General features: G+C 40.5%; 1 protein-coding gene across 2 annotated transcripts; it reads left to right on the plus strand.

Moving 5' to 3' along the window:
* Positions 1-1,013: 1,013 nt before the first annotated feature.
* Positions 1,014-8,980, plus strand: LOC311056192 (GTPase IMAP family member 7-like). 2 transcript variants are annotated; one of them, XM_084072637.1, is made up of 3 exons: positions 1,014-1,307; positions 3,457-3,524; positions 7,504-8,980. In XM_084072637.1, the coding sequence occupies exons 2-3, from the start codon at positions 3,473-3,475 to the stop codon at positions 8,433-8,435; spliced, it is 984 nt and encodes a 327-aa protein (XP_083928763.1). In that variant the 5' UTR covers positions 1,014-1,307; positions 3,457-3,472; the 3' UTR covers positions 8,436-8,980. The 2 variants fall into 2 exon arrangements, with proteins under 2 accessions (XP_083928763.1, XP_083928764.1); XM_084072638.1 differs by lacking the exon at positions 1,014-1,307 and having other exon boundaries at positions 2,833-3,524.
* The last annotated feature ends 2,666 nt before the right edge of the window (positions 8,981-11,646 follow it).

Here is an 11,646-nt window from a genome sequence, read left to right on the forward strand (position 1 = left end):
GTTTCTGGATTGGTGGTCGAGCCCCCTGTTGCTCAAACAGTGGTCGGCAGACTCGGCACACATTTGTGGGTCGTGGACACATGTTTATGGGTCACAAGTAAATATGCATTTATGTTTTGTTTCCTACATTTAGATTTAAGTATCCATAAATGCAAAAAATAAAAAAATAAAAAAGCCATGAATTAAAAACAGATTCAATGATATTTGAATACATTTTTAAAAATCTAAGAAATCCCAGAAATTAGAAAACAAATGTTTGAGAAGTCGTGAAAATAGCCTGTTGTGAGCTTGTAGATCTGCTATTTTCCCTAGTCCCGGGCAGACATAAAATTTCTCTTTTGGGTCTCGAGCTAAAACATTTGGCAACTCTATGGGAATTCCACAGCCCTGCGAGGGCTCCAACTGTAGTGAAAAATAAACAAAACCACTTCGCTACTCACCGAAACAAAGAATGTTTTGTATTGTTGAAAGTCTATTCTCTTAGGTGGGAAGCCTCTCAGCACCCCACCTTCTCTGTAAAATACACTTTTTGGGCAGAAAGACGGAAATTGTTTAATTTACTCCACTGCGCCCTCTACAGATCTGGTCAATATAAATTACCATTGACATACATAGGCTACATCCCCTTCCCCAACGAGGTCATAATCCATTATAAATACCGGAAAACATTTTTGTGATCAATTCAATATTGTTCTGAGTCTATTCTCTCTAATTAATAAAACAAATATGATTATAGTAGCCTACTGTATAGTGTCTGTCACTCTGTCCACAAGCCAATCTCTAGCACGATGTTACTCCTTTGTGCCACTAGGGAGTGCAAACAGATAATTTATTTGAAAGTGTGAGTGTGGGATTAAAGTCCCCACAACAAGTAGGTAGAAGTCGAAAAATATACATTTGTGAGAACCATTTTCCTGGTCCTCACAATAGAAACGGTTGTTTTACGATTCTGTAGGCATACAGACAAAAAAAAGAAGAAAACAAATTACAAAAAGATCAGTCACAGTAGGCCTACATGACTTTCTTTAAATTGACTATATTTACTGCATCTGGCTGCTTAAAGATAAACAACGATAATTATTATACAGTAACTACATACCAATTATTAAAAATAGAGGCAAATGCAGATCAGCTACCTATCAGATAGCCATATTAGTCTGTAAATAGAGGGGCCAAGAGTAAAAGCTGGAGGGCTGATTATAAAAAAAACTCATCAAAATTGAAAGTGAAAGTATGGGAAAGTACATAAGTGGAGCACTGATCTGCAGGTCAGTTTATTCAACAACTTACCAGGATCCATGGCAGTAGTAAGTCTCTCTTTTTAAATGGTGGTGGCTATATATATTTTGTATTTATAATGAAGCCTGTCATTCTTATTGTAACCTTCAGCTGTCAGCATAAGACTTGTTGCATTTATTCTTGGCATATTTCCAAGTGTTTCTGTCTGTCAAACTCGTTATTAATTAGTTATTAATCTTAATCTTTTGTTGACTGTCCTTTCTGTCTAAAAACTAAGTCTAATGAGAAGATAAAAATAATCTAATGGTTTGGTGATGTAATGTTATTGTTACTGCAGCATTATCTTGTGAAACAAATTATTGTACTATTGTACTATAAACACCATTTATAACTGTCGAGGGAATCAGACCCTGGGCCAACTAGGCCGAGACTCCCCACCGGAACCCCTTCAAGGTTTGCTAACACCTCTCCAGTTACCGGAATTTAACCTTACTCCTACTTATCGCTTTATCTAGAATGGATAAACTCTGTTAAGTTCAACCTAGAGGATCTATTCTCGGTAGATTACAAGTGGGCTTCCGACAATGACTAGACTGCATTGCTCAGAACTCAGGCAAAAATCTAGAATTAGATTTAAATAACACTCAGTGACCGGAGACCAATACTATTGTCTTGGCGTCTTTCACCAACAGCTACGGGACACAACTGTTGTTGTATCTGCGTGTGCTTCAACATCAACTGTGACTGACCTAATTTCACTCTTGGCTCTGTGCTACCAAGCAGCGAGAGCCAAGACACCTCTTGTGAGCAGCGCTCTGTATCCTGCTTTTATGAGGATATAAATGAGAGCCACTCATTGAGAAATGAACTCAGCCCCAACCACCTTACTCAGTAATAAACAACAGATAGATATCTTCACTGGGGAAATATTGTGAGAATGAAACTTAAGGCCATTGACAGGGCCTGTCCCAACCTGCGTCCGTTAGAGAGAAACTCTCAGACCCAGGCTAGCTTCTATTTTAATGTAGCAATTTGTGTTACCAATCTTACCACAAAAATACAGGAAAAGGACAAAAAAACAGGATATCTTTCTTGGCTAATGAGTTATTTTTGAGTTCAATGAAAAGGATTTATTAAGAAGTATATATAGAGAATAAAGTATTGAAGAGAGAAATGGCTGGAATGAATGAATATTTTGTCCACACGGGAACCACGTGGGCTTGCCCGCCTCCAACCCATGCCGGTTAGCCCACATGCAGGTAGGTATATAACCCAGGGCGACTGGGGGTTAAATACAACAACCCCTGTGGCAACATACTGTCATGACATGGCATTCTTCACCCCTCCCGTCCCGACAAACTCTCAACCCTTGAAGCACGTAGACACTTCCTGACAGACATGCACCACCTCAGCTAAGCAGACAGTGCATGACCTTGGCAGTCTGGCCCACTATTACACAGGCAGTATTGTGTGACAAAGTGTGTGGGAAGCGTTCTAAGCAAAAACATCTCAAAGCTGTGTTTCTATAAACTAAGCATTTGCTTTACATGTTTTTATGGTCCCAAATAGTATGGACCCTGCTGGCTTCTTGGATCGGGTTGAGCCGGGCGGTGCCCCGTAGAATCCTGTGGCAGGATGGGGGTGGGAGTAGGGCCCCTGAGAAGGTCCCCTTGGTGCATATGAGTGGGGGTATGGCGATGGCATCCCCCCCGTTGTAGGGACAGCGTTGTATGGAGGATTCCAATTATTCTTTTTTCATTGCTCGCTCCCTTCGGGCCACCCAGTAGGTGTCCTAGCACTAGCAGCACGGTTCAGCTTCAGCTTCTCTCGTTTCTTTTTGCTGGAGGACATGGCAGGCGCCTGGGGCCTCACGGGAGCTCGGGGTCTAGGGGTCACATTGATGGCTTGGGCCTTGCTCTCAACAATAACTATTCAAGTGGGTAAACACTGTACGCAAAACAACAGTAACGTTTACTGTTGTTCAATGGCTTTTGTAGGCCAGTGTGTAAACTGAGATGTGTGCACTCTGAATGATAGGGATAGCTGGTTGAACATTGCTTCTCCATATCGTTTTTTTTTTGGTATAACAATTTTCCCATAAAAGATGATCTATTATCCTTCCAATGTAGCATGTGCAATTGTGCCCAAAGTATGCCACATAATAACTGATATTTGTGTTTAAATAGCTTTTCTTTTCCTGTTTGTACTTAACAACAGAATCCATGTCTTTGTAATGACAACAAACAACATGGCAGAGGAAGAACAGCAGGTGCCAGCAGCAGAACGTAAGTAAAGGAAACAAATATTATTTCAATAAAGGCAAAGAGGTTGACGGTGTTAGCTGATTTCATCATCAATACTGAAAATGGTTTACGTGTCTACATAGGGAAAAGTCCTTATGCCAGTTATGGTTTCATCATCAGCCAATAATCAAATTGTATGACTTGCAATGTAGTAAAAAAAACAAAAGGTCCTTTTGCACACCTACTGGGACAGGTGCGTAGGAGCACGCAGCCAATGTATTAGACAGGAAAGAATGGTGATCGTGCACTTACAGCAAAAAAAAGTATTTTATTGCCAACAGACATTCATCAGGTATTTCTGATTAAGGGGTTAAAACTTGGTTGATGTGTGTGACTTGTTGTTGAGTACCCTACCCACCCAACATAAATCGGCATCCATGCCTGCAGAGATGGCGGTTGCAAAGAGGAATGTGTTGTTTGCATGTGGTTAGGTAATTTCTCAGTGCTATGACATACAGCCTTCTTTGTGGCCACATCCTCTGCTCTCACGAGAGCAGAGGATGTTTCATATGTACCCACACGCACAACCGTTAACTTCACCTTGTCAAAACAAGATGACGCCAACATGCACAGCGGCGAACTTCACCCTGTCAAAACAAGATGGCACAGAGACAAGTCAACTTGCCTGGTCTCCACACAAACAACCTTTGATTTCCTAATCTGGTCGAAATTCATGTCAGATCCTGTGTCTAGGTGAGACATGACCTTTGCCACAATCTAAATGTCTCAATAAAAGAGCAAGGAGACAAAATATAACCGCCCCAAATGTATATGTTAGATTTTATTGACATAATCTACCATACAGATTGGACAAAATGACATTGTATTCATTAAAAGAAAGTTACATAGTGCCTCTTTAAGTAGATCTCATGTCATTATTTTTTTTTTTTACAGTACCTGCTTTTAAAAATACTTAAAGTAAAAGTAGAAGTACATTTCTTAATTTCTATATCAATGAATTGCTGTAATGCTTTCACAATGAATTTATAGGACCTTGTAACACTTTCAGAGAAGTAACTCTCTGCACCTGCACTGCATGCACTAATGTGCTTGCTTGTAGAAACACCTATAAAAACGAAAATAGAAATGACTGAGGATCCAGAACTAAATACATTTACTCCTATACACCCATACAAGATGTAACAAAGAGGCGAGGGGAGGGGGAAACCAGAAACATGGCTAGTGTGAGAGCAGCATGTGGTAGAAATGTACTCGAGTAAAAGTAAAATATTTGTCTAGGAAATGTACTCAAGTAAGAGTAATAAGTATCAAAAAAATCTAATACTCAAGTAAAGTATAGATCCTCAGAATCTGTACTTAAGTACAGTACTCAAGTACATTTACTCCGTTACTGTCCACCACTGTCCACTGGCATACCTTACATCATACCACCTACACATGGTCTGAGACTTTCTCATCAACATCGAATACTTGTTTACCTTACCTTACGGAAACCACAACTCTTGAAACTAACAAATGAGTGGGGCAGTGTGAATTAACACAGGATTGACCCCTTCAGCATATCAATGGTACATGTGTGTTACCTGTTTATTAAGCTACAACTATTTTTCAACCACATCTAATGAGACAAGACATCAGTTGAATGAGTTTGGGAACAGACCTCATGAGACAAAATACATATGGGCCCTATTCCGGCTGAAGTGGCTAAAGGAATTTTGGACCAGGCAAGGGGCGTTCCCCCGCAAAAGTTGCTATTCTGGGACACCTGCCGTACCCGCAAAACACCTGCACTACCCGTTACATTATGCATAGGTGTGGTTTGGGTGTTACAGTGATAAAACCGTGCCAGATGCCATTACCTTTAAGAGAAGACTGCGCTAGCCATTATCGCCAATCCAATCTTACGCACTCCTTTCTCCCTGTCTGCAGTGTTACCTGGTCTGATTATTATAAGCCACATTGGGCTTGTTTATCTGAAGTTGCTTGTAAATAATGGTATAACGGTTGTGAGCTTGTAGATCGGCTATTTTCAAATAGCCAACATATATAAATATGCACATTGTTTAATGGACGACATATATACTGTAGGTTTGAAGCTCATGTGGCCTATTAAGTCGCTTCTTTTGGGCTTATTTCATAAACCTGGTTGCTTATTTCTCTCGCAAATTCTGGTAACACAGCTCTTCAGCTCTGCAGTCGCACCGTGGGGATTTTACATGGAAACATAGACCCGACGTTTGGTTACTAAGCTCTGGCCTTTGATTGCCTTTCAATAAAACCACATTTGATAGACATACGTATCACCTACATGTTACTGATTAGAGATAATTTTATATTTTTGTAATCAGTTCATTATTTCCTGCGTAATCGAAGAATAAAACTGACGTGTGTAATTTGGAGAGCATTGCATTGCGCGACGCACACATTTTCTTCTTTAAATAGACTTATTATCTTATATAAACACAATTGTCACAAGGAATTGACACCCTCCCTTCTGCTGATTATATGCAGCCTGTGCGCTCTACCAAACCAAGTTGGCATTGCGGGTGGTTTCAGATTCCGTAATATGCTTTCCCAAAGGTGTGTGGGCAGAATAGCAATTTTGGGGATATAGCAACAACGGGACAGTCCAGCTCCCTTATCCGTAATTCACGGCTAATGGGCCGAAATTCACGGGTAACAGGCCGCGGTTGCGGCTTTAGATTGGCACAGAATAGAGCCGATAGTATACAACACATTAAATTTGATGGGAAAATGAATTGCAACAACTATGTAAGTGAAGAAAGGGAACTTGGAAAGACACTTTCATTGTGACAAACCATAAATCATTTGACTAGACCTTTCCAGCAGACAAAGTGAGAAAAAGGAACTGAAATCTCAGCCATATGTATTTGTGTACCATACATGGAACTGGATAGAGCTCTCTCATCATTATTCTATTGTAAGTATTTGTCTCATCAGCAAGAACTGCATGTGATGGTGAAGAAAGAGAACTTGGAAAGACACTTGCGGACAAACCACACATCATTTGAATAGACATTTCCAAAAGTCAAAAAGTCTAATAGTATTAAAATATGTAGCACATTGGCATAGACACTATGGCACATTACGAGTCCATTAGTTTCCAGTTAGTGATAGTCATTTGGGTTTCTGGTAAAAAATTATTGACCAGTTAATTTGTATGTCCAAAAATAAAAATAAAATATTGATCAAAATGTCCATCACAAGCTGGCATGGTGATGACCCCTGCTCAGGTCTTTCCAGTAAACTAATCCCATATGCAAGGTGTGTGCAGGTGTGTTTGTGTGTGTGTGTGTGTGTGTGTGTGTGTGTGTGTGTGTGTGTGTGTGTGTGTGTGTGTGTGTGTGTGTGTGTGTGTGTGTGTGCGCGTGCGTGCGTGCGTGCGTGCGTGCGTGCGTGCGTGTGTGTGTGTGCCAAACAAGCCATATATCATGAACATCTAATGAACACCAAATTGGAATTTGATGTTGAGGAGCCTATAGAGTGCAGCCCCTAAAGCACTTTCACTTCTGCCCATAAAAGCACACAAATGCTTAAAGTTGAACTGTATGTTGTAGAAATGCTACCCCCCAGCTTCTTCGCACCCCGGCGGCAACCCATGACTTACTCAGCTCTAAAAACTCAATAAAATAAAAACTTTTCTATTATTGAGACAGGCAGTAGAAAAACTGAGAGGGAGCTGAGGGTGGCCCAGAGGAGAAGGCATAAAGGTGCCCTTAACCACTACAGTGTGTCAGGGCACATCACCATATGTGTACAGTACTCTGTTACCCATCATATTTCATCCTTTTTTCTGGTAGTTCTGTTCTGTTTTGTTCTGTCTGTATTCCTGGGAGAGATGTATTGAATGTCCCCTGCTTTATTCTGCAAGCTGCATGATGGGCAGGGGGCTTCTGAACAGAACCATAATGTGTTGCAATAGGTAAACAGTTATGTTATCTTTGATGAGTGTTTTTTTTTTGATTTGCTGAATTCACAGAGAGAGGGGCCTTGAGGATCATGCTGCTTGGGAAGAGTGGAGCAGGGAAGAGTTCAAGTGGGAACACCATACTGGGACGAGAGGTGTTTAAAGCAGACATGAAGCTCAAAAGAGTCACTATGCACTGTGAAAAGGCCTCTGGAACCATCAACAACACACTTGTGGATGTGATCGACACGCCAGGGTTCTTTGAGACCGACCGGGACAAGGAGGGAGCCGTTAGAGACATTCTAAAGGGTGTCAAACTCCAGGAGGGTGGACCTCATGCCTTTGTGCATGTGATCCCATTAGGAAGATTGACACAGGAAGATCAAGACACCCACAAGCTGATTGAGGCCAGGTTTGGTAAGACAGTGTGGAACTACACCATCGTGTTGTTCACCCACGGAGACTGCCTGGAGGGAAAGACCATAAACGATGTGATCGCCGAAGGTGATGAGAGCCTCCGCAACTTCATACGCAAGTGTAGTGGTGGGTTTCACGTCTTCAACAACAAGAATGCAGAGGACCCAAAGCAGGTGGAAGGCTTACTGTCAAAAGTCCAGACCCTGGTGTCTCTAAATGGAGGTGGCTATTACCACACAGCCCTGTACCCCCCAAAAGAGAGGAAGATCAGGCAAACACAGGAGATCATCCTTGCAGAGAGAGAAAAGGATATCAACAGAGAGGAGAAAAATCTACGGGAGCGCTTCCAAGGCGAAGAGCTGGAGAAAAAGAGAAGGGAGCTGTGGAGTAAAGAAGAGAAGAAAGCAAGAGAGAAGGCTGAGAATTCAGAATACTGGCCCATGATTTTTGCAATTGTGGTATTTGTAGTTTGTGTGGTGATGGTAGTGGCGATAGGAGTGTACGAAGGAGTGGCGGTAGGCCTAGTATGCCTATGTTTATATTGGTATAAGTTTGGATTTTCTTGGATTGTGACAGTGTTTGCATGAAGAGAATAGTTATCCTTATCCTCTGAGATATTAAAACATAATGGTAGATTAGTTAAGCATCTCTTACTTCATAAATAATGGACATTGCTCATACAAAACAACATTTATTTTATGAAGATAAAACCGGTTTGTGCAAAAGTTGTAGTGCTTAATGGCGTTGTGTAACCAATAAAAACAATTGCAGACCGTAACACATTTGATGCCAACAATTATGTGTGGATGGATGCATAGATGGGTAGAATGGTAGAATGTGTGCTAGCGTCCTCTAGATGTACAGCAGGGTAACTTCTTGTTAAAACTCGTGACCCAACCCCTCCCCTCATCAACTTCCTATTCAGTACAGTCTATGTTCAGTACACAGCAACAAAGCATGCACATGTGATTTACAGGAAATAGGTCTGAGCTGCATGTCAGTCTGTTCTTCTCCTGTAGGTGGAACAATGAGGCATGCAGATTTATTTTTAGACACTCTTGTGAAAATGTTTCAGCTCAGCTCTGGCTTTTAAAATGACAAAAAGTGACAATAAAGAACATTGAATCTCAAACCTTTGAACAGTGCCATGTATTAACCATCTTTGGATTGGAAACAATGTTGTTTCTTACATATTCTGATACACGTTACTGATGCCTCACAATTTCAGAGATTTATGTCAGGAAACCAAAATATGTCCCTAGAAAAGTATTTACAAATAATACTAGTTGTGTAATCCAGTGCTTCTCAAACTTTTTCATGCCAGGGACCCCCAAATCGATATGTATTTGGCCGCGGACCCCCATCTGAAAATATGTTGTGCCAGGGACTCCCAGAAGCAAAAGATTTGTGTTAAAATGTTCGCTTTAAAAGAAATGTATTCAAAGATTTGCGCGAATCTTCAAGATCTTTCAAAAAATAGCAGATCTACAAGCTCATAGCGCGGCACTCGGTGCCGCGCTATGAGCTTGTATATTTGCTATTTTTGAATAGCCAAAGTATAAAAGGTTACAATTATTGTGATGCTATATTCACACATTTTGCTGGGGACCCCCTGGAACCCCCTCAAGGACCCCACTTTGAGAACCAATGGTGTAATCCACCTTAGATTGGCTACCTTTTCTGCATCTGGAGGATTAAAGATAATAATAGATAAAGGCAACTGAAGGCCAGCTATCAGATAGTCTGTAAAAGGGGCCTAAATTGAAGAACTAAAGATAAAATCTCCATAAGCAAAAGTGAGAGAGGAGAAAAATCTAAAGGAGCGCTACCAAGGTGAAGAGCTGGACAAGAAGAGAAGGGAGCTGTGGAGTAAAGAATACAAAGATGGATAGAATGGTGTGTGCTAGCGTCCTCTAGATGTACAGCAGGGTAACTTCTTGTTAGTGGGTGGCAGTAGACCTTTATTTGTTATGGCAGTACCGCAGTTAGAAACAAAGGACAGATACAGAATGTCATTGGCCCGAAATGACCCATGATCCTCAAGGCCTCTGTATCTGTGAATTCAACAAATCAATTAAAATTCTCTATATTTTTTTGTATCTAAGCACTGACTGTTAGTGTTAGTTTTCAATTACTACAATCTGATGTATTTGTTTGAAATGTAGGTAGACTTTATTTCAAAATCTGACCCAACATTAAGCTCCTTTTCAACCTTTGGGCTCCCTTCCCCGAGCTGCTCCCATATTTGTGAAGATCTTTGGACAGAGGCATCACAAGGCCCCAACACTGGACCAACTAGCCAGATGTAGGCAATACAACAACAATCTATACACGCTTTCTAAAAGTTATAGCAGCCCTTTTTATGTAAACCCAGGTCTAATCAGCTACAAAGCAATCTGATCCTGCCATTGTCAATTCACAAAGTCAGCCGTAATGGAAACTTGAGGAACATTTTCAATGGCCTATTTTCTTAATAAAACAACTTAGCCGAACACACAATTTAGAGTGAATATAACATTTTTTCTTAATGTTTCATCGCTGTCTGGGTTTTTACACTGACAACGGAAGAATCTTATCTGTGGACAACTTAGTGCGCTTACATTCGTGCTGCAGGCTGTTTTAAAAACTATAGTCAAGTCAAGTCAAGTCACCTTTGTTTATATAGCACATTTAAAAACAACAGAAGTTGACCCAAAGTGCTTTACATTCACAATAGCATAACCTAATAAACAGAAATACAGCACAGTAAAAGAAATATAAAGCAATACCTCAAACAAAACAGCAAAGATAGGAGAACATGAAAGCAATACAAAAAGAAAGAAAACATTCAATATATTCAATGGCCATAGGTTAATTGCCCTCAGACTGAACTGAAGGCAATGAGGAAGAGGTGGGTTTTTAGGGTGGATTTGAACCTTTCAATGGTGGAGCTGGACTTAATGTGCAGTGGGAGATTGTTCCAGTGTGGGCGCAATAACAGAAAAATTAAGGTTTGTTGGAGGAATGTCGAGGAGCATTTCGGAAGATGTCCTAAGAACCCTGAGGGCAGGAGGTGCAGAAACCAGATCAGAAATATACTGTGGCGCGAGGCCGTTTAAGGCTTTAAAAACAAAAAGTAAAATTTTAAAATCAATGCGATGTTTCACTGGTAACCAGTGCAGTTGGGCCAGAACCGGGGTAATGTGCTCTCGCATCCTAGTTCCAGTCAGGAGTATGGCAGCTGAGTTTTGGACCATCTGCAGACGGGAGAGAGTGGACTGAGCCAGCCCATGGTATAAAGAGTTAGGTCACCTAAACAGATAGGTCACCTAAAGGCACTACATAAAACTTTCTGAGTTATCTATCTAACTTGATAATATTGCTTTATGAAATACTTCACAGATATTGAATAAATAGTTGTGTAGTTGACAAGTCAATCTGTCATCAGGCTTATGGTTCATTATATTTCATAAAAGGCAAAACATTAGCCTACAGCAACCCCAAAAAGCAGTACTAATAAACTGAAAAATATATTTAAATGTTATGTTTGCAGTAGTGTAGTCATATAATGTCAAATTCAATTCAGGTAATACAGTGCCCCACAAGGGATCAGATTTGAGTTAAAATACATAAACCCAAAGAGAGTGTAGTTTAGATCTCACATGCCAAAGAGAATATAAATTATATACAGTAGTTTAGTTCAAATGCACATAATAAAAGGACTTTTAAGTGGGTGGGGAAAAATAATTACATTCATGCATTATACTGTGCAGTAGGTGTACATTTACTCACTTTCATACACCTTATCTTTCACTGCTG

Source organism: Gymnoscopelus microlampas (assembly GCF_963454915.1).
Source record: "Gymnoscopelus microlampas genome assembly, chromosome: 11".
Classification (NCBI taxonomy): Eukaryota; Metazoa; Chordata; class Actinopteri; order Myctophiformes; family Myctophidae; genus Gymnoscopelus; species Gymnoscopelus microlampas.

Bases quoted from the DNA above. Each gene is read 5' to 3' on its own strand.
- LOC311056192 (XM_084072637.1), top strand. From the start codon at position 3,473: ATGACAACAAACAACATGGCAGAGGAAGAACAGCAGGTGCCAGCAGCA. The intron at 3,525-7,503 runs GTAAGTAAAGGA...CTGAATTCACAG, and splicing joins GCAGGTGCCAGCAGCAGAAC to AGAGAGGGGCCTTGAGGATC.